Raw genomic sequence first — 24,442 nt, 5'->3', positions numbered from 1 at the left:
TAGAAGTATAAAGTTACATAAAATGGAAATATTCAAGTAAAGTACAAGTGCCTCAAAATTGTACAAAGAGTACAGAACTTAAGTAAATGTACTTAGTTACATTCCACCTCTGCTTGCAATGTACCTAGTATTGCATAGCTGTTGTGTTATGATACGATTGTTATCTATGGTGGTAGATTGACATTGTGAGTTAGGGACAGTCTGGGCCTTAAACTTAAGACGGTAACATGGGCTTTCTTAATTGTCAAAGTCGTTCTTATATACCCACTTTTTTTAAAACTTGAGGTTTCAGTAAAAGCCATGTTATAGAAGGCATCAGAGCAAATAAATAACAATAATACTGTGAATGAAAATGGAGGCTGACTAATCCATTTCTATTAGAGTTGAATTATAGTAAATATATATAACAGTTTCAAACAGCTTAGTTTGAGTACTGCAGTATTTACTGTTGCAGTAGATGGTAAATCCATCCACACACACTATTTTTACTTCATTAAAGACAGACGTTAAACACAAATGCTAATGTCCAGCCCTTATTACCACTAAAACTGAAACCCGACCTGTCAATCAAAGGTAGTCACGCCCCAAATCATATGATTCTTAATTTCTATTTTCTTCTAAATGGGGCCATTATTAGAACTATAAACATCAAATTGTCTTGAAAAAGATTTTTACTAGACCATAGTGTTTTGACGTAATAAATCAAGTGAGAAGTTTTCTCATTTTGACTGAAAATTAATGGAGCCAACTGCTTTTGCAGCCGCCGTCAGCGCACTTCCTGGTTTGCCTCCCTGCTCAGACCACCTGATTACCACGTCTCTTTGTCTTGTAGTTGATGTAGGTTACAGAATAAAAGAAATAATAACAAATCTTGTTGACATTAGTTACAGTTGAGCCAACTTCCAGGTTGGTTGTAGATTTACTCTCACCTCTCTTCTTGTTGAGCCTACTTTGGTATCAAGACAGACAATATTTTTAAATTCAAGAAATAAACCTTACTTGATTGTTGGTTTACACTCCACAGGGTTGGCAGCTTTGTGGCTAAACTGTACAATATATAAACCAGTATTGTCACACTTAATTATTCTGAACATGTGACAATTTATTTTAAATTGTTTAACGTTGTTTTCTTCTAAATGTCATTTTAATCTGTTTTTTCACCTTTTTTCTTTTTCTTTTTTCATCACATCCCCAACAGATCTCAGAGAACCTGGGTAAGATATACAGCGAAATGATCTTCGTCCACGGTTTTGTTCACTGTGACCCACACCCGGGAAATGTTTTGGTCCGAAAGTGTCCCCAGAGCAACAAGACGGAGATTGCCCTGCTTGATCATGGCCTTTATCAGGTGAGAAATCTCCACGCTGCCCCAACATAAAGAAAACACCATTTACTCTAAAATTGCAGTCCATTTTTCATGCCACTGGCTTAGGCCTTGAGTACATGGGTAGAGAGGCAAACACATAGTTGAGAAACACAGATGCCACACACACACACACACACACACACACACACAGAGACACAGACACAGACACACACACACACACACACACACACACACAGACACGCTTTTATTAGAGGTAGCAGGATAAAAGCTTTTTGATAAACAACTCATTTGTTGTTGTTCTCAGCAGAGTGCAGTTTGTTGTGTTTGAATTGGTGCACCTCAGCCTTAATAATAAAGAGGCATATGTACACACACACACACACACACACACACACACACACACACACACACACACACACACACACACAGTAATTTCCAGTGCCATTACTTGTAGGATACCACATATTGCATGTTTTTTCTGTAAGTGGTCGAGGTTCCTTAGCTGGAGAATTGAATGCATCTAAATTAGGGGTCCATGCTAATTTATATGTGTTTTCCTGACAGAAAGTCGACCCTTTTTATCAATCATTAACTGTTAACTAACATGATTAAAGCCTTGCATGCACAGGGCTGCTGTGGTCGTAGTGCCTGATAAGCCGCCCAGCTGCAACATTAACCAGATGCAAGAAGAAAACAAACAAAAATCTTGACATCAGTGCTTGTCGGGTTCATGTGCAGTTTGTCAGATTGGTTAAAAAAACAAACTTCATGTGTAATGTACCATTGTCTGGAAATAAACTGCATACTGTATTGATGAAACGCAGCTTTTCCAGCTGAACTATTTTGTGTTATGTAACATTTACTCTCAATCTTTGAACAAGACTGATATTACATATCTGACTACTGGACACAATAGAAGTTAATTGTATAGTATACAATATAACATATCCATTAGAGGTGTGAATCATCAGAGGCCCCATGATACAGTTTTATCCTGATACTTGAGTCACGATACGATATTATTGATATTTTAAGCATTTTGCGATATGGTGAGTATTGCGATACAATATATTGTGATTTAACTGTTTAACTGCATTTTCTGTCCACAAAATTAAATTCAAACAAGAATTGTTTTGTCGAATAAGATAAAATTCTCCACAGTGAGAGTCAAACCCACAGACTGACCAACAAAGTATTCAGTCAAACTGAACTGAACTGATATCAAACATGTATGGACGACAACAACTGATTTTTCTGTGAATGAAACATAAAAAAAGCCGAACTTTGCAGCGTTATTTCAACAACTTCCTGACACGATATCCTGCCGCATGGTGACATGGTGCCTATGGATTCCTTGGATCTTCTAGTTCCATGTGATACCAGTATCTCAAATATATTCCTAAAAGTGAGACCACTAGGTGAAAATACCAACCTATGAAACTGTCGTGAAGTTGTCGAAATAACACTGCAAAGTTAGGCTATTTTTTATGTTTCATTCAAAAAATTCAGAGCAGTGAAGCTTAAAGTTTTGGTATAAAATCATATCGTGTCTCTGTTGATTCCCACCTCTAATCGTTACAACCCGATTTTTAAAATGTTACAGCCCACATTGGATGTTGTCTAAAACAGAACAATAACTAAATGGACCAAGTGCCCTGGTCGAGGTCATCAGCAGTCCAGTCTTCATCACATCCACATCATCAGCATTTCTCTGCATGTCAATATCACCAACACTGTGCCTCGACTCCTTACAGCAGGGGTGTCAAACTCAAATACATAATGGGCCAAAATTTAAAACTTGAATAAAATCGCGGGCCAACATTGAACAAATAAACCTTTTAATATATACCAAACATGTTTTGCTTAAACATTAAATATGGAACCAGCAACACTTATAAACACACAATATATAACTAAATAGTGCAGACATGCAAAATCAAATTTCAAATAAAAAACACATCAATGGCATTAATTTATTAAATAAAAATCGTATGCCTCTTTTCTATTTGCATCCTTCTGATTTAAATATCAAAATAAAGTTTTTCAACAGGTTAATACATTTAAAAATAAAATAACAATAATAAATCTAGTATAATCGGTAAATGCGCCGTATAATACCGGCGGGTCAGCTTTTATTGTACAATAATAATATAATAATTTGGTATTGCCTCGCGGGCCAAATAAAATTACACTGCGGGCCAAATTTGGCCCGCGGGCCAGAGTTTGACACCCCTGCCTTACAGGGTCCATAGACTTCCTCTTTTACTTTAGGCTTCACCACCCTCCTAAAATATATGATGATGGGGTTGCCCTGTGTGCAAGTCAATAAAATACTTGGTGAATGCAATGTAGTGTTTTAACTCATATTGATGGCATGTGTGCAAATGTGCAGAGTGTGACCCCCAAAACACAACCTTAAGAGGTTTTAATAAAAAATACATATAGAGAAGAAGTTGATAAATGTACAAAATGTAAAAAATATACTGTTGTTTATCAATAAAGTAGAAACAATCTATCCTATCCTCTAATCTGAACTAAAGAAACCTAATTCCCTCTCATCTAGACCCTGCAGCCAGACTTCCGGTTGGACTACTGTCAGCTGTGGCAGGCTCTGATTAAAGGGGACATGTCCGGGGTGGAGCGCTACAGCCTCAGACTGGGAGCTGGAGATCTGTACCCGCTGTTCGCCTGCGTGCTCACCGCTCGCTCCTGGAACGCCATCAATGCTGGCATCAGTTCTGTGCCTGTCACACACTCTGAGGTACTGTATTAGCCCTCTCTCTCTCTCTCTCAGACACACACACACACACACACACACACACACACACACACACACACACACACACACACACACACACACACGTACATAGTAATTATTCAAATTATAGAATCTATTTATGTTACAAAGTGCTTCACGGACGGTCAAAGCAAACAGGCAGTAGATTAAATAACCAAATCTAAATAAAACATGATTTAAAGAGTAAGAGAAACATCTAAATCTGAATGTACCACCCATTTGAAGAACACTCAAACAAGGTATTTTTGGTTAAGCTGGATGTGTAGTGAGTGCAGGAATATGCATGTTAATGTAGTTACAGTATTTGCACTAGTTGAAAGACTGGGAGAAGTAAAAATACAAGCTGTTAAAACTCTTTTCTGCTTTCCTGTGTATTGAAAACACATTTGCCGGTCATTTATTATCAGTGTGGTATTTGGTTTTGCTGAATATTGGCCAAAGTGCAGTCTATGTTAAAGTTCAGGGTCATATGTCACTGTGGGGAGTGAACGAGTGCCCCACATTAGAAAGTCCGATCTCAGACTCAAAGATACAACTCACTGTCCTGCCACCTGCTGACAGTAAGGGTTTGTTACACACAAGCATCTAACAACCCACCACTGGAAACTGTTTGGAAAAGAGAAGACACTTTTGAAAAAGTCCTGGCAGGTGATTGGTTGAACCACCTGTGTGTGTGAAACCACTCTGGAGAAGAGCAAAAGCCTCCAGTGCTGCTCTCTACTCTTCTTTTTTCAAATACTTTATTACTTGTTACAGACAGTGAAATACATGAATATATCTTGTTTTTCGCTGCCTGTACACGACCTATCCTGATGTTTTTGAGGGGAAAACAGGCTGAGCATAAAGTAGTGTTTGCTTTTAGGTGATGCCCCCAGTATGCATAAATATTCAAATACATTGGGTGAAAATAATACATTTTAATCAAAACCGAGTCTGCTACAACCTCCTAAAGAAAAACAATCAGGCTAACCGTCCAGTCTACAAGGGGTTAAGACCCATGGGTTTGCAATGTCTACATGCTTTTGGACATATTGTTTAACAGGTTAGCAAATATTTCCAACACTTGTTTCCCAGCCAAGGAGGCCATCTGTGCTTGAGAGAGAGTTTATTTATACCTCCCTTATGCAACATTATGAAGCTGGCAAAAGTGCTACACTGCAGTTTGTCCCAGCGTGCCGCCCCCTCACACATGACGGACAATAGAACTTGGCAGGAACTATTATATGAATAACTCCCCGTGTCTTTTTAAGTATTTCTAAAAATGAAGGGTTTAAATTTGGAGAAATGTAAAGTAGAGTTCACATTACAACGAGACAGAAATACCAATAAAAAGGTATTGATTTATATTTTCCCGTTAAATGTATTTGAACATGTTTCAAAGCCAAGTAAAGCAGAGAAACAGTACATAGCATCACACAAGATAATACTGGTGCTCAAAGTGAAGTCTGTGCTGAGGGAGTTGCTAGATGACTGGTCATAGTGTCCTAATTAAAATCAAAAGGGTTCATCTTCTGGAGAACAAGAATGTTCTCAAAAGCAAATTCCATGACATTTCTTTGACAAGTTCTCAACAGTTAACTCAAAGTGCAGCTCTCACAGGTTAAGAGGAACTAGTTCACATTCATTTTCACAATTTGTGATGTTCAGACTTCTTTTTTTCATTCCTAGTGGGGACATTTGCATAAAAATGTGAGAGTTTTTCCGGTGGACTTCAGAAATTTACTTAACGATTTATTTAAGTATTTGTGGCTTCAGCAGTAAATCACTGGTGTTATGCCAAAGACTGTTCCCCCATTAATATGTTTCCCCCCTTACCTATATCTGAACCAAATGCTTTCCCAAACCCACGCGACAGTTACCAACACACACGTTAAAGTTTATTAGTTGCAAACTGATATGTTCAATTCATTGTTTACCAAAAACATGAAAATGATCAACGAATATGCTCTTTTATGTCTTTTTTCATGAACAACACAGGCCTATAGGATACCTCAAAGTTTACATTTTGGCCCTAATGACAGCATTTTTAGGATGGCGTATTAGGGCCAAATATGAAGAAAAAAGAAAAAAAAAAAAATATATATATATATATATATGTGTGTGTGTATATATTTTTTCCCTTTTTTTTTATTATTTGAAGAAAAAAGAAAATATATATATATATATATATATATAATTTATATTTATTTATTTTCTTCATATTTGGCCCTAATACGGCGTCCTAAAAATGCTGTAATTAGGGCCAAAATGTAAACTTTGAAGTATCCTATATAGGCCTGTCTTGTTCATGAAAAAAGACCTAAAAGAGCATATTCATTGATCATTTAAAATATAAAACGGGGGAAAGGGATAATATTTCCAGAAAAAAGTGGTAAATCTAGGAGAAAAAACTAGCAGATTAATGGGATTAGAGTGACAAATCTATTTTATTAACAGCATCACAATTACTATTACCTTTTTAAAGAAACGTTCGGCCACTCAGGTAATATGACATTTTGCAATAGTATGATACTAACTAGGTATTTAGCAGCCGTATCAGCTGTTCATCACACATCCACTGCAGCTCCTCAGACAGAAGACTCAGAGTAATGTTACATAGTGTAGAGCTCTGAATATCACAATGCTACCTATATTTCAGAGTGACAATTTACGAATGCACAGTTGACCAATGTGATGATGGCTAAGGCCAACTAGACAACAAGGCAAGACAAGACGACACAATAGCTTTTTTTTTTTTTTTTTGCAGAAGTCACCAACTGGGCAGGGGTGTTTTCTGTCATTGAGGGAGGGTGTCCGGTTAATGCAAACCCTGTTCACAGGCTGTCAAAATCAACCTAAGAACCACTGAGTGGGGAAAAAAGTTCTGAATGAAGGATGAGATGATTTAATTTAAATAGTTGCTCCTCTGATCTTCCACATGATGAAATACCCACAGTGGAAAAGACAAAAGAGAAAAGAGAGTTTGCAGTTCATGCTCCCAGACTTCCCTCCGTGCACACGTCTGTGAATTCATACATATGTTTTTTGGTTGGTGTGTATGAGAGGTGGGATGGAGATGGATAAAAATGGAGTTATTTAGGACATGTGTGCAATTGAGAGGTGAGAACAGTGACATTGTGATTTCATCTGTGCTTCCTTCAGTTTCCTCACAGCTCAGTGAATTGACTTCTACTTAATTTTCTGTCTGCTGCTCTGCTCGGCCAACAGATCGCTGCCTTAATTTCATGTTGTTTGTTCACCTCAACAACAGTGAGGACATATGATCTTGTTTTACCATATCACAACAAAATGAGGTGATAAGCCAAGGAGCGATGCTGCTGATGTGTTGCTTTGATTTACGGTAGGAAACTGGACAATTCATGGAGCAAAATGGAAAACCAGTGGCAGAATTACAAGATGCAGAATGGCTGCAGGACCTTGCATTTATGGTGGATATGACAGGCCACTCGAACAATCTGAACAAAATGATGCAAGCCCGCAACAAAGTTGTCTCACTGTATTATGACAGCATACAGACGGCTAAATTTACCTCTCACATACTCACATTTTTTGTGAATGTGAGATGTAAAATTGTGAATGTGAGAGGTAAAGTTTTTAATGTGACAGGTAAAATTGTTAATGTGAGAGGTAAAATTGTTAACATGGGAGGTAAAATTGTTAATGTGAGAGGTAAAATTGTTAACGTGGGAGGTAAAATTGTGAATGTGAGAGGTAAATGTGTGAATGTGAGAGGTAAAATTGTGAATGTGAGAGGTAAAGTTTTTAATGTGACAGGTAAAATTGTTAATGTGAGAGGTAAAATTGTTAACGTGGGAGGTAAAATTGTGAATGTGAGAGGTAAAATTGTGAATGTGAGAGGTAAATGTGTGAATGTGAGAGGTAAATGTGTGAATGTGAGAGGTATTTTTTGTGTATGTGAGAGGGAAGAATGAATTATGGCCGATACGGTCCCTCATACATTTTTTGCTGTCATCATCTTGGTTTATGGCCGTGTTTTATAACAGTCCATTTACGAAACCACCAAGCAGTAACTAACTGCCCTAACAACTTCCTAACTGCAAAAATGTTCCCCACAAAATCAAAATGTTTTTTAACGCTCTTCCTGCTGTTAAAACAGTTTCCACCAAGTTCAGCATGGTGAACTCTTAGTAGGGAATTGTAAACAAGCGACGCGATTTAAAAATCATGGCAAATAATATACTGCTGTGAATATCATGTTACTTCAAAGTTGAATGTAACTGTATCACAAAAATACAAAGAAAAGAACCGAACAGAGTGGTGGTAATGTTCGCCACTCCCATGTTCTGAGAGGTAAAATTGCTGTTTTTTTGTCAATTGTGTCTTGTTGCATAGAAGAAAGCATAGATAAGGGCTTCAGTTCCTCATCGTACAGGGCTGTCTGAAAGCAAGGTAAATGGGTGAAATTTTATTTTGTCAGAGTCAAAACTTGAACCCTATTGAACATCTCTGGAGAAATCTGAAACCGGCTGTGCACCGAGGCTCCCCATCCAACCTAATGGAGCTTGAGAGGTCCTGCAAGGAAGAATGGGAAAACTGCCCAAAAATAGGTGTGCCAAGCTTGTAGCATCATACTCAAAAAAAACTTGAGACTGTAATTGCTTCAACAAAGTATTAAACAAAGGATATGAACATATATATATGTTTATATTTTAGTTTTTTGTTGTTTTTAGGTGGCTTAAATACATTTGATACGTTGCAGTCCCCGGCCACTGTATTACATAGTGATTTTCTCCTTACAAACACATAGTTGAGCTTCAACTGCAACATAATCAAACAGAAATCTACTTGGGATTTTTTTTTTTAGAATGGCTTGGAAAAAAAAGCATTTTGATGCTGAAAATACATACTGTACCTTGACAGAAATGTCAATGTTTGGATCCTAATACATAATACATTACTACAAACCCCAAAATATTGGACCATGTTGTATGTGCACGTATGTGCAAGATAAAAGCTCTTCATCAAACTGCTCACAGAAACACGTGATTTGTGGACAAATGGCTTTAAAAGGTGGCTTCAGAGGGAAAAACTACATGATGTCTTTACAAGGAATCTAAATAGTTTTTGGACAGACTTGTGTGTGTGTGTGTGTGTACTTTTATGCATTCATCACCATAATAGTTGTATGACAGTGTTAGAATGTGTGTAAGTTAAACATGCTCCTCTATGTGTCTCTCTCTCTCTACTGTAGCTAGCTAGCAAAAACGATATTTAAACTCTCTCTCTCTCTCTCTGTCTCTGTCTCTGTCTCTCTCTCTCTCTGTCTCTCTGTCTGTCTCTCTCTCTGTCTCTCTCTCTCTCTCTATTTCTCTGTCTCTCTGTCCCCCTATCTCTCTCATTGCCTCTCTCTCTCTCTCTCTCTCTCTCTCTCTCTCTCTCTCTCTCTCTCTCTCACACACACACACACACACACACACACACCATCATTAGGCAGACACCACTCTAGTGTCCTCTACTTGAACACACTTGTTGATTGTGCAGCACTCTGTAGTTATGAAGACATTTTGAGACATTTCTGTGGTCACAACCACTCATCTGCCTTTCTTTGTTTTCCCCGCCTGACATCTGCTGTCTTCTGTTCTTTGCAGTCTTATCCTCGTTTTTCCTCTCAATCCACTCTCTTATGCACGGTTCATTTTTAACTCCTGCTTTTCACGACCGATGATGCATTCCATTAGTGTTAATGCAATCATATGCACCAAGCAAATGTTGAGTGCTTTTAGAGCTGTGGCTTTTTGCTACCTTTCCTTAACACGCAGGGATATTTATCATTTTTAATGAATGTTTCTCTACTTAACAATGAAAACAAACCAATTAGTAAGAATAGTAACGGTTCTCTGCAATGATGCTCTTCGTTAAAAGACAAACTGAAAAACAGCAAAACATGCAAAAGGGGAAACAAGACGATGCTGTTTGCTGAAGAACCTGTGCCAACATTGTCACTCACTTTAAATGGCACTTACTGTTTGGTAGCTGCTGAGTTATAGAACAGCTGTAAGGAGCTTGTTGTTGCTTCCCTCCTGAATACCCAACAAAGTCTGAAGGAACAGCAATGTCCTTTTTATGGATTCTGTATTAAGGAAGAGTAGACACATATAATTATCCTGTAGCCATGGTGATGTCAGGTTCTTCTGCAAACAGGTCCTCGCTGTCGAGATTGACATGATTAATGCAGTTTCCACGTGTCGTGTGGTGTCCAATGGAGGCTGTTTATCTCATAACAGTTAACCAGTTATGAGTTAATCAGGACTTGCTGTTTTAACTTTTGATTTAGAGATAATTTAAAATAAAATGTAACTGTAACAGCCGTTCTCGACTTCCATAATAAGCTGGTAAGAGACAATCTGCAAAAAAAGTGTTGTCTTTTCAGCAGAGGCCCCAAAATGCGATTTTATCCTGATACTTGAGACATGATACGATATTATTGCGATTTTAAGCATTCTGCGTTATGGTGAATATTGCGGTACAATAAATTGCGATTTAACTGTTTAACTACATTTTGTGTCCACAAAATTAATTCAATCAAGAATTGCTTTGTCAAATAAGTGAAAATTCTCAGTCTATTCATCACACTTCAGTCTTTTTATTTCTCCTCAATGAGAGTCAAACCCACAGACTGACCAACAAAGTATTCAGTCAAACTGAACTGAACTGATATCAAACATGTATGGACGACAACAACTGCAGCATTTTATCAAACTTTCCTCAACTTTAAGCTTCACTGCTCTGAATTTTTTTGAGTGAAACATAAAAAAAGGCTAACTTTGCGGCATTATTTCGACAACGTCCCAACACGATATCCTGACCACATGGTGCCTATAGATTCCTGAGATCTTCTATGATACCAATATATCCAATATATTTATAAAAGTGTAAGTGTAAATTCAATGATTTGTGGCTCCAGAACGAACAACTTAACTTCACAGTTGAAGCCTAGGATGGAAACATATATGAGGCACACTGCACCTTCTACGAGAAAACTTTGAAACTTGGTTTTTAACAAATATTAGTTCACAATAGAGAGCTTCTGGTGATTTTAGTTAGGTTAAGCATTTTTTTATTCCAAACGTGAAAAAGCTGTGAATAAGTTCATGTACTTTGCAAGTCATTCCAGGCCTCCGATTTTCCTTCATGTCTTTTGTACTTTTTTGCTAGTATGGATGTGAAATGGGACTTAAATTGTTTCATTATGGTCTTAAAAAGTCTTAAATTTGACTTGTTGAAACCTGCAGAGACCCTGTTATATTCAGAGCATATCAACAGCCTGTGTTCTGATGTTGGACAGGTGTGGGGAGATGGGCTTTCAGACGCTGTTCAACATCCAACGCGCACTTTGTTTGAAACATATTAACCCTTAGGTTCATACCTGAGAAAACTGAGAATTCCTAACTCCGCCTTGCTAACCCTTAACCAAAGGAAAGATGTCATTTTTTTGATATCACCTCACAGCATTTCTGAAACCTAAAAATAAAAAAAAAATAAAAATTGACCCCCTAGTTGTCAGCATGTTCATTTGTTTAACATAATCCATTTTCTTCTCCGAGCACATGCCTCCTCTGCAGAGTCAGATTTTGTGATAGCAGATCTTATACCAGATTCTGACATTTTCCCTCTCTCTTTCTGTCGTTGCCCACCATCTTTCTAATGTCTGCTGGCTGCTGTATGAAATCATCCTGCAGACTGTATAATACGCTGGATAGAAAAGAAAACCTCCCCACCCCCACTGCATTCCCTTTGCCTTTTGCACAGCCTATTATCGCACCACTCACACTACAATATGTCCTTATTGAAGCTTTTAGATGCAAATGAGAGCACTGTCGCCTGCTCTGTGTCCTGCTGACAGCTGTGAGGCCTGCTCACCAACCTCCTATAATTGCAACTAATTGTTATTCCCCAAGCAGGACTCAATCGAGCACTTCAGAACACCCAGCACCCTGTTATTTTGACTGGGGGGCTTGAGTAGTATGTTGTGAGTTTATGTCCTTATCCTGGTAAGCATTGGTTAATTTTTTACAAGGCTTTGGAGTCATTCACGGCAAATATAGGAGGAAGTATTTATGCTACAACCAAATCTCCTACAAGATATGCCATTAGCTCGTTATGTTTAAGAGCAATGTCTATAAAGGAAGAAGTGTCACATTTATATTGTGCTATTTACGGTAAGTGGCAACAACCATAATGTCCACTACTACTGTTGGCTCTTAATTGCTGACTCAAACAAATCCTGGCTCCACTCCCATTCAGAAAGCATCAGCTTCTTTCTAGAAATGCTTAGTCAATAAATCACTGGCGGGCTACAAGGCGTGAAGGCTTGGACCTCTCCAGTGGTCTCTCCATGCTAAATTTATGCTCAATTATTGCATAATGTGTTCCCTTGCATCTATTTAGCAAGTTTTGTGATTGACACTGGATAGTGGTGGCATGTGACTGCAGGTTCTCCATCAGGATAGAAACCAGTCAACACTGCTGACTCTGCTACCTGGCTGGACATCATCACCATCATTATCCGTAGCCAAGTGGCCGTAGGTGAACTATGATGTTTTTCACCAGTTATTTCCATTTTGATCGATCTTCTGCAGTTATTGTTGCATTATATGGTCTCATATTCATCCAACTTGCAATATTATGACTCCATCCTGCGATGCAATGGACCCGGGCCACGACTGATCCGGTTTGTGGTTGTCTGGTGTAGTCATCAAGTGTTTCAATAGACAAGATAATCTGGTGGTGTCCATCTCCTCTCCAGATGTGGATGGCCATTGACTCTTGATGAGCTCATCCGCCCTTTGACAGGTCTTATTTTTTCCTCCTGCTGGGTGTCCACCATATCTCTCTGCCTTACACCCTACTGGGGTATAGGCCGTCGACAAGGGACCTCCAGAGTTCACGGTCTCTTTCCTTGAGGGTTCCAGGTCAGAGCCTGTCTGGTGGTGTTTGGCACTGGTTTGCGTAATGTGTGCCCGATCCATCTCCATCTTCTTCGTCCAATTTCGTCTGCTGCTGGGGGTTGTTTTGTTCTTGTCCACAGATCTTTGTTGCTGATCTTGTTCGGCCAGTATATTTTCAGGATTCTTCTGAGACATTTGTTTATGAAGGTTTGCACTTTATTTATTGTGATCTTATTAATTCTCCATGTCTCTGCCCCATAGAGCAGGACGGATTTTACGTTGGAGTTAAAGATTCTGATTTTAGTCGTTTCCCGTATCTCTCTAGAGTTCCAGATGTTCTTGAGAAGTAGAAATGATGTCCTTGCCTTACCTATCCTAGCTTTTACATCTGCATCTGTACCACCCTGACTGCTGATGATACTCCCCAAGTAGGTGAAGGACTCTACCTCTTCTAACGTGATGTCACCAAGGGTGATCGGTTCCGTACCACCCTTGGTGTCCACCATAGACTGTATATAAATAATGGACGTAGTCACTGTGACGTCACCCATTGGTTTGTGGCCAGTTGGAAGCATCGAGTTCATCGCTACTCGTCGCCATCTTGTGTTGCTATCTTGTTTTCGGAAAAGATGAGCAGACCATATTTGGACTGTGGAGGAGCGAGAGGGATCTGATCACTGACTACAGCCTCTCTACACCTCAACCGGACTGAGAGAAGTCACTGCTAATTCATGTTAGCATTAACTGGAACATTAACTGGGATGTTCATTTTGGCAAAAAACAAAAGCAAAATGTACGTTACTTACCTCAGAAAACTGAACAGCGACTCCTTGGAGTGTCTGTTAGTCCAACCAAACGCTGAACAAGACATTTTTAATTAAGTGAAAATACAGTGAAAGGGTCAAAGTTATGAGACCAAAACTGTAAAGGTCCTTTATTTTTTATTTATTTTTTAACTTTATTGACACGTTCCCATGGATACTCATAGTTCTGCTTCTCTTCCGATGAAGGCTCACCTTGTTAGTGACCTGTCAATCAAAGGCAGCCACGCCCCAAATCATACGATTCTTTATCTTCTATTTTCTTCTAAATGGGGCCATTATTAGAACTACTTACATCAAATTGTCTTGAAGAAGATTTTTACTAGTGATTGAGACCATAGTGTTGTCCTAAAAAAAATTGGAGGTAATAAATCAGGTGAGAAGTTTTCTCATTGTGTATTGAAATGAATGGACCGAAATGCTTTTGCAGCCGCTGTCAGCGCCTCCTGCTGGCATTTTCATTGGAATGCAGCTTAATGCACTTCCTGGTTTTCCTCCCTGCTTAGACAAGTTGCCGCCTGGTGTCCACCCACCCTCCTCATCAAGTTAAACCTAATGGGGTTGACGATTTAGTCACCGACAACTCGACAAGCTATGCAAGGCAAGTTCTTTGAGATGTTAATCCACCCGCTGGACAAGAAAAATGTAAACGGCATCAGAGTGAACACAAAGGAAAAGCTACAACCCAGACCACTAATTAAGCAAGTCCATTTTTCTGTCCATCTCTTCATCCATCTTTGCATTGGAGGAGGCAACGAGGCAGGCTTGACAACAGTAGCTGTATGAAGGATTTAAACCTGGACACATGGATCCTGCAAGGTTATAATAGTTTTGGATTTTTCATTAGTTTTAGTTTTAATTTCGTTGTGAATTTTTGTTTTCAAATTCAGTTAGTTTTAGTTTGTTTTTAGAGTGAGTTTTCTAGTTTTAGTTTAGTTTTTAGTTTTTGAAAATGCTTAGTTTTAGTTTAGTTTTTATTAGTTTTAGTGTTAGTTTTAATTTTTTTGTAATGGGCTATGTGTTGGTGCCAGATTCAAAGAGGTCATAATAAATTTTGCCTTCATTTCCTTTGGTTTATCCATCTAAGCTCCAATAAGGTTATTAACTCTTACAGTTCTGGGTGTTTTGTATTTTGTTTCGAGTGTCAACATCCCAGTCCCAGTAAACATATTCACCATGTGTTGCATGTTCAAATAGAAACACTGAATTATGAATGAAAAAAGTTGACAAAAACGAAAACTAAGGACATTTTCACTATAATTTTAGTTAGTTTTAGTTCGTTTTGTTCAGTTTCAGTTAGTTATGGGTTTTTTTTTTAAAACTCTAGTTTTTATTTTATTTCAGTTAACGAAGATGTTTTTTCAATTCTAGTTTTCGTTATTTCGTTAGTTTCCGTTAACTATAATAACTTTGGGATCCTGCAGGCCAAACAGCAGTGCTCCACCTGGTGAATTGAAGGACCAGATTACTGTCACTGTAATTGTATGCTGGACAATTTAATGGGAAAATTCAATTGATTGATTGATCAATGAATCCTCAGTAATACTCAAAGGCTTATAGCAGACGTTGATGTCAACTGTTGATTGACAGTTGGCTCACCTGCTACTCCGCTTCAAGACTCACACTGACTCACACTCTATGTCTGTTCTCGTTGTTTGATGCATTATTGTTGTTTGTTCACATCACTTCCTGTGGGCATGAGACAGAGACTGAGAGCATAGACAGAGTTTATCTGTGTGAGGATGTTGACTAACTGTCTGTCTGTGACTGTGGCTGTCAACGCTCAACTGGTTTTCTCCATTCGTTTATCACAGCTGACAGCTTTGACAATGCTGCTGTCTCACACATATACATACAACACACTCAGAGAGATTCATATACAGGCCTATGAAAAAGTGTGGACACATTGTGTCTGGTTTATGTAAGTACTCACTAAAAAAAACAACAACAAGATCCTTGCAAATCCTTGCCATTCAATTGAATACATTACAAAATAAGATAGCTAATGCTTAAACTAGGAACTTTCCTTTTTTGAAATTTGAACAAATGGTGGACAAGGGTTGGTGTCCTGTGTGAAAACGACAGTAAATTACTTTTTACGTCACTTACATGGCTCACGGTTTGTGAATCAGGTTTTTTTTTAACATAACTTCAATTTTTCATGGAACCGTGGCTCACGTCACCCTCGTAACTACTTCACTTCTGGCATTTATGTAAATTTATATACTGTTTAAACTGTCTTTTATAACACCTTACTCAGAAGTTTTTTCCTAAACCCAGGTCAGTTGTTTTGTAGCCTAAGTTCACTGAAACTGCAGCCTTTTTTACAACCGTATGTGTGTGTATTATGACTTGTTTGCTATTTTTAGAACACTCCATGGTCGCGTAATTTTGACAAAAGCTTATATGCATCGTTATGAGTGGTAATGACAAACAGTCTATTCTGTTGTTTAGCGTGGAGATCTTTTTCGCCATATCTAAGCATTTGCATAAAAATACTGTATATATATTTATATATACAATTTTATATTTACATCAGCACATAGCAAATATTTATAGCTGCCAAACATTTATGTTTGTCGTTTTCAGGTTTGTTGTCCTTGTTTTAAGCCCTTTGCCTATTTCTGGGTGAATTAATTTAGAGCAACCACAAGTGGAGTCAAATTTCCTGTTTGTGTTGTTGTATGTTTGTTGTATTTGCCATTAAAGCTGATTCTGATTCTGCTTGAAGGCATTGTGGTTTAGCAGTTGAGCTCTGTTGGTTTTGACTTCTTCCAGTGATCATCATACCTGAATGTTGCAACATCGGCAAGCCGTCCTCATCTTTTACCAAACTCTTGCTCCTTGCCTTTCGCCCCAACCATATGTACCTCATTTGGATTGAAAATGTCGATTTTCGAGGAAAGAAGTCAGTGTTGCATCCCTAAAATATATACACTCATTCTGAATTTGATGCTTTCCCTTTTGATTTTTGTTTACACTTGAGCTGGTAAAAAAGATGGATCAGAGTGCTCTGAGCTTTATTAACAGGGAGATCTAAACTTGCATATTGTTTGTTCTTGTAAGGTATTTCTCCACTTATGTTTCACTGTTGTTCTGTTTCCTCCTGTAATGTGCTGCACTTTGTACTAAGATTGTGCACCTCCTGATATGTAAGTGTTTGTAATTTTGCAGTCCACTTTCTCCCATTACTAATAGTGTAATTTAGGCCTGTTGCAGCAGGGAGAGGCCTTTGAAGTAGAGCAGAACAGGACACACGGAGACTCAAGCAGCCTTTTTCAACAACAAAGAAAATAGTCCTCATGGAGGCAAATATCATCCCTCTGTCTCTATTTCTGCTTGTGCAAGACTCAGTGTTGTTCTTGTTTTAGTCCCTCATCCTTCCCCTGTACTGCTCTGTCTGGAATTTGTGTCATTTAAACACATCTTTGAGCACTACATCTCACAAACAAATAGATGGATAATATTTATTGTCTCAGAAGAGAAAAATGTTCATGTCTGACAAGAAAAACATACAAATAATCAAAACAAATATCATACAGAGGCAAGAAAAAATATGCGAACCTTTTAAAATGACCCAGTTTTCTTTATTTTCATTTGTCATAAAATGTGATCAGATCTCAGTCCCAAGTGTAGACAAACACAATGGTGGAAAGAAGTAAGTTAACCCTGGTGGATTCTGTGGTAGATTTACTTTGATGTTTAGGTTCATTGCCCTGCTGCATCACCCAACTTCTACCAAGGTTATAATAGTTTTGGATTTTTCATTAGTTTTAGTTCATTTTGTTTTCAAATTCAGTTAGTTTTAGTTAGTTTTTAGAGTGAGTTTTCTAGTTTTAGTTTAGTTTTTAGTTTTTGAAGATGCTTAGTTTTAGTTTAGTTTTTATTCGTTTTAGTGTTAGTTTTAGTTTTTTTGTAATGAGCTATATGTTGGGTGCATGATTCAAAGAGGTCATAATAAATGTTTCCTTTATTTCCTTTCGTTTATCCATCTCAGCCCCAATAAGGTTATTAACTCTTACAGTTCTGGATGTTTTAATTTTGGTTTTAGTGTAAACATCCCAGTCTCAGTAAACATATTTACCATGTGTTGTATGTTCAAATAAATACACTGAATTATGAATGAAAAAAGTTGACAAAAACGAAAACTAAGGACATTTTCACTATAATTGTAGTTAGTTAGGGCCCGAGCAGGCAATGACCTGCGATATCACAAAATGCTTTAAATCACAATAAAATCGTATCATGACTCAAGCATCGAGATAAAATCATGTTGTGGGGCCTCTGCTGATTATCACCTCTAGTACATGCATAAGTAAATACTGTCTACTCAATCTTGCCCCTTCCTACATCCCAACATACAATCGTATAAAAGAGTACACATGCACACATGTACATAAACACATCCATACATGGTAATCAGGTATTTTTTTTAGAGTTGCTATGACAAAAGGAACAAAGCTCCTCTTAAAAGTGAAAACATCCGTATTTTCTTTACATGTTTCCTGGGTGTCTGTGTTTGTTTGTCAAGTCAATCCTGTCAAAATCAGGAAAAACTAACCCAGTGTGGATGCATGGGGCCTTTGATCTGAGCAGTAGGATAATAGCTGGTCTCCTTGTTTGTCTCCCTTGGCAGGAGGTGGAGATTCGGGACGGTGCAGCTCTCTACTTGCCCCAGATCAGCACGCTGTTGAACCGTGTGCCCCGGCAGATGCTGCTGCTGCTGAAGACCAACGACCTGCTGAGGGGCATCGAAACCACCTTACAGACCAGAGCCGCCTCCTCGTCCTTCATCAACATGTCCCGCTGCTGCATACGTGCCATCGCCAGGTCAGAAGAATTACACTCATAATACTATATACTATAGAGCAAAACGATTTTATTTTCAGGCTGTACACATTTATTTTTTATGTAAAGTTGGACATTTTAGCCAGCCTCAGTTGTTCTTAGTTGAAAAACCACTCAGTTGTTATGTCCTGGTTTTGTTTGGGTTTTTAGTTTAAAGTTTAAAGTATAAAGTTACATAAACTGAAAATACTCGAGTAAAGTACACATACCTCAAAATTGTACTTATGTACAGTACTTGAGTAAGTGTACTTAGTTACATTCCTTCCATGTGTCCACACAGCCAGTCTTATTCATGAGTGTGGATACAGCCTGGCTGTACCAGATGTAACAAAGATTTAGATATATCTAGCCTTGGGTCAATAACTAGGTTTAGGTTCCAACCAGAGATGAGGCGAGGCTAGTAAAAGAGGGAAAAATATGGTCATGAAATTTGGATTATCCCAAATTGTGCCACTGGGGTCTGAAATAGAATCCCACTAACTATAATGTAGCGCCCCCCAGGGTCTGATATTATCTGCTGAGCTTCGAATGGAATCCTTTTTTTTACGACTATTGCCGTCCCCCTGGCCTTTCTACTAAAATTGGAATGGAAAACCGGCCCTTCTCAGGATTTATGAAGCCTAGAATGATCATTCACCTGCAGGTGTGTTTCCTGGCTTATATACAGTCACGGAAAAAATTATTAGACCATTGTTTTCTTAAATTTCTTGTTAATTGTAATGCCTGGTACAACTAAAGGTACATTTGTTTGCAAAAATATAATGATAGCAACAAAAATAGCTCATAAGAGTTTAATTTAAGAGCTGATATCTAGACATTTTCCATGGTTTTATTGATAATTAGAAAAATCATTATCAAGAAAACCATGGAAAATGGCTAGATATCAGCTCTTAAATTAAACTCTTATGAACTATTTTGTTGTCATTATACCAGGCATTAATAATAACAATAATATAATAAAATATTAGAGAAAACAAGGGTGGTCTAATCATTTTTTCCATGTATTATTGGCCAGAGAGAATATTTTAACAAATAAAATGTTACACTGCTAAAACAATCGGCAATCCTGTTCTGATCAAAATAAACCCTTAATTCATCTCTTGTGAGTTTTATTCTGTTTTTTGATGATTCAAGCCAGATTCTTCAAATTGTGCCTGACCCTTGACACTTTCCTTCTTCTGTCGTTCTGACCGACAGGCACAAGAAGAGTAAGGCTCAGTCCAGGAGGCGGTATCTCCAGATCACCCTGGTGGAGTCTCTCAACCTGTGGACACTCTCTATGTACGAACTGTTTCTGTGGCTGAAGGGCTCCACGCTGGGACACTGGCTCACTGCTCTGATGGCCTTCCTGCACTGACATCACACTGGGATCATAACAACACACTCAACGGGTTTATTATACACTGTATGCTCATAGATTTTGAATATGTACTCTCTCTCACACACACACACACACTCATACACACACACATACACACACACACACACACACACACACACACACACACACACACACACACTCGTACACACACACACACACACACACACACACACACACACACACACACACACACACACACACACACTGAAACACCAAACACACGCATACACACACTGAAACACAAACACACTCACACATACACACACACACACTCATACACACACACACACACACACACACACACACATACTCTCATACACACACACACACACACACACACACACACACACACACACACTGAAACACAAACACACACTCATACACACACACACACACACACACACACACACACACTGAAACACAAACACACTCGCGCATACACACACACACACACACTCATACGCACACACACACACACATACTCTCATACACACACACACACACACAGACTCCCGCGCACACTGAAACACACATACACACAAACACACACACATACACCAACATGCAACACACACACACAAACACGCAACACACACACGCGCACACACACACACACACACACACACACACACACACACACACACACACACATAAAAGAGTTCCAATGAAACAGTTGGTTACTATGGATACGTATGAGGACACAACATGCTGATGTCGTTGGACACCAGGAGCAGCTATGGTTGATGGTCACAACTTTTATTTTGTATATGCAATGAGCAGTATTAAGAAAAAATATTTTACTAATTTACTTTAGAGAACTTAAATTATCTGGTGATATTTCTAATGAACTTAAAATTGATTTGAAGATTTGCATGAATTTTTTTTGATGGAAACACCAAAATAAGATAAACCTTTCCAAAATGCACATAAAAGTTTTTAGTTTTTTTAAGTCAGCTTGTTATGACTGAGAAGTTGCCCAATTGAATCTTATTCCTGAATACTTCTCTTTATTTTCTGTCATGGGTGGCCAAAGTAGTCCGATTAGCAACCTCTTTTTTTATTTTATTTTTTTAATTTTTACTCTCTTGCACAATCTCTTCTTCTTCTACTGTTTACTGACAGATTCTCCTACAGCAGTACATTACAGTGCCATCTTCATTCATGCAGCTTAGTTTATTTGATGTAAACCAGTTGATGGAAACGTCCCGAATTCAAATTTTCTTGAATGTGACATTTCAAAATTTCCCTTCAAAATTCGATTAGAATTTAATGGAAAGACGGCTGCTGCAGAGAAGTTCTGGGCAGATGGATGAATGGTTGTTTGTTAAGAAATAGTTCCAGCACACACTCAGATACAATCTGATCATGAGTGAGCTACTTATCCATCTTATCATCTCACATCAGCACATTTGCCAAAAATGCTGAACTGTGTCCATTTCCTACCAGCCACAATTACACTAACTAACTTTGTGTTGGACCTCCTAGACCTTCATTATCTCATCCACCAGATGGATTAAAGGGAAAACATGATTCCCTTTAGTCCTCTTAGTAGTAAAGTACTCTTTAAATGTAACATAATTGATGAAATGAAAATGAATGTCTATGCGATACAATGTTGCACAATGATGGTTTTGTATTTTATTTTATTTTACTTTATTTTATTTTGTGTTGGAATCTACATGGTGTTTGATTTCCATCTTTTTTTTCCATGTTGTCATAAAGAAATGAGCCTACCTCAGAGTTTGCCACTTGGTGTAAGTTAAAACATTGTGTGACATGAAAAATGACAATAAAGTCATATATAAAGTCAATTATCCTGTATCTCTTTCTTATATGTTGCATTGTTACTGTTATTTTAAGATTTTAAATGTGTAATTGAATGCGCGCACACACACACACACACACACACACACACACACACACACACACACAATTTCCAAGCAACAATGAGTCTGGAGAATATGGTGTTACATAAATGTATTGATATTCATTATATTTTTAATATTTTCTCATTGAATTCTTGAAATTGTATTATTTCACAACATGATACCCTGACACCCTTTCTGATGTTGACAAAATATAATATTGTCACTTAATAAATCAGAATCCTGAGACAAAGTGTAATTTTCCTGGTGTCCACTAGAGGCATTGCTGCTGTATTGTAGAGCACTGCAGGCCTATAAAGCAAATATATGCAACAAAAACAGTACACAATCAGCATTCAACACAAACAAACCTATTTATGAAGCACACCGTGAGCCACTGGAAGCTTGAGAAATAACATAAGAAGATATTGGTGAATGAGGCACGATGTGCTTTCCAAAATTCTTGTTCTTGTTCAAAACAATCTATTTTTGCTTTATTTCTCGAGCAAAATAAGGTAATCAACTGTCAGAAAGAACATTTTACATGGAGTATACGTTAGCAGGTGTTTTCTTTGTCTGCTAGCGCACATACGAATACAACTAAATAAATGTTGTTGCTAATTACTGACATATCCCAGACTATAATAATAATAATAATAATAATCATAATAATAGTAATTTAGTATACATGAACTAATTCATTTGTGTATGTGTCTGTTAAAACAAGTGGCTATCAATTTGCATTCTTCTTCCCCCTAAAATTCATCCCAAACCCTGAATATCAGCCTCTCATTTCCAGCCTCATAATATAATCCCTGCAGCAGCCACACTCACTAGTCAGTCTGCTGATAATTTGCCTCTCTGTGCAGTTCTTTCAGCCAAAGTGCATAATTGCAAAAAAATGTCCAAAAGGAGGAAAGTATTTCTCAACCACAAGTTGGCTATCCAGGCCAGTGTAATAGGTAATCTAACAGGATATTGGCTCTTCTTGTTTGCAGTGCCCCGTCAGGTGAATTGAAATTAGTTTCAGTTTTGTTGGATTATCCTATATATGTCAGGGACACATTTTCTCAAGCAATGCTGTGAATTTGTGAATGTAGATTATTTACATGCAAAGGGAGGGGGAAGGCCAGGAGGGGTCATGGAATTTGCACAAATTTCACTTCAATGTCTATATCTGTAGAAAAAATGATTTAAACTCAACACTTCCTGTTTTGTTCTGTTTATGTTTTTAAATAAAAGCTCTGTGGTGAATATGTGCACAGAATCCCTTTAGGTGGGGTTCAAATGTGGACTCTTATCATACATTTTAAATTTGGGGAAGATTCGAAAATATACACTGAAGGGGTGCTATAATATTGTCTATATGTCAATATTGACATGCGGATGTGTTCAGGGATGGATTCTACTCACGCATTAGCAATTGGATAATATATGCTCAATTTATAACAACTTCCTGTTTTATGGCAAAAAAAAAAAAAATGGGAAACACCCACATACTTTAATAAAAAATGAAACTGTAATTAACTGTAAATCACAAAGGTCTTAAGATGGTACTGACCAAATTTGAAATCGGTCGGGTTAAAGCTCTAGGAGGAGTTTGTTAAAGTACGCAAGTAAGATTGTTTCAGCAAGATGAAACCAAATCACATTCTGCACGTGTTATAATTGGAAGGAAGGAAAACAGTTCAGGTACTGGACTGACCTGCCTGAAGTCCAGACCTGAAGTCTTTAGCAACTGAAACCATATGTCATATATTTAGTCATATTATGGTATTGTAGTAATATATTTCAATTGTCATTTCAATATGTTAAAAAACGATTTAGCAAATGAGCATCCTGTTTTTTTCACCTTTTAGATAGCTCCTCAACTTTTTTTTTGGAATCAGGGTTGTATGTTTCATTGGTGTATTTTTAAAAAAATGATTGATTCGGTTCTGTGATTGCAAATATTTGAGATGCAGAACTTGTGTTTATTCAGCACAGCAAATCAAATTTGTATTGTTGTTGACAGCTGGAGATACAAAAGTGTTGTCATTATTTATAAGAGTAAAACCAACTTGAAGTGTATTTATTCAGTGTGTGTTGGAGAAACATGCCGGCGGCCTGCTCTGCAGTGTGGGCGACGGCGGTGTCATTGTACCTCTGTTCCAGTGTGTTTAAGGTAAAAAATGAGGTGTCACAGTTGATTGGCCCACACTGCTCACAACACGGCACAGACCTCACTCGCTGCGGAGGTAAGTACAGGGTAAGTGTTTCTTTTCTTCCCTCACTCCCTCTTTTTTGTCTCTCTCCCTATGGCTTTATCTTTTTTTATTCTGCTGACAAAAAGTTCACTCAGTTTGGCCTTTTGGTACTTTTTTCCTTTAAGTAAAAATCCAATATGCAAGCCTAGAGCATGATAAATGCGACACCCTTTGTTTGATGTGAAATTTAAAGCAGAATTAATCAATAAAACATTGTCAGTTGCAGAGAGCCAGCTGCATTGATTCCA

General features: G+C 37.9%; 1 protein-coding gene across 1 annotated transcript in view; it reads left to right on the top strand.

Annotated features, from left to right (window-relative positions):
• The window catches only part of adck1 (aarF domain containing kinase 1), a 64,994-nt gene extending 44,836 nt beyond the window's left edge, over window positions 1-20,158 (top strand). Inside the window, exons 8-11 of the mRNA XM_059354055.1 lie at window positions 1,199-1,348; window positions 3,891-4,088; window positions 18,491-18,684; window positions 19,900-20,158. Of these exons, the coding sequence (XP_059210038.1) occupies window positions 1,199-1,348; window positions 3,891-4,088; window positions 18,491-18,684; window positions 19,900-20,059 (702 nt within the window). The 3' untranslated portion in view covers window positions 20,060-20,158. The remainder of the gene's footprint in view (window positions 1-1,198; window positions 1,349-3,890; window positions 4,089-18,490; window positions 18,685-19,899) is intronic.
• The last annotated feature ends 4,284 nt before the right edge of the window (window positions 20,159-24,442 follow it).

Source organism: Centropristis striata, chromosome 16, assembly GCF_030273125.1.
Source record: "Centropristis striata isolate RG_2023a ecotype Rhode Island chromosome 16, C.striata_1.0, whole genome shotgun sequence".
Lineage (NCBI taxonomy): Eukaryota > Metazoa > Chordata > Actinopteri > Perciformes > Serranidae > Centropristis > Centropristis striata.
This window is presented reverse-complemented; position numbering and strand designations above follow the sequence as displayed.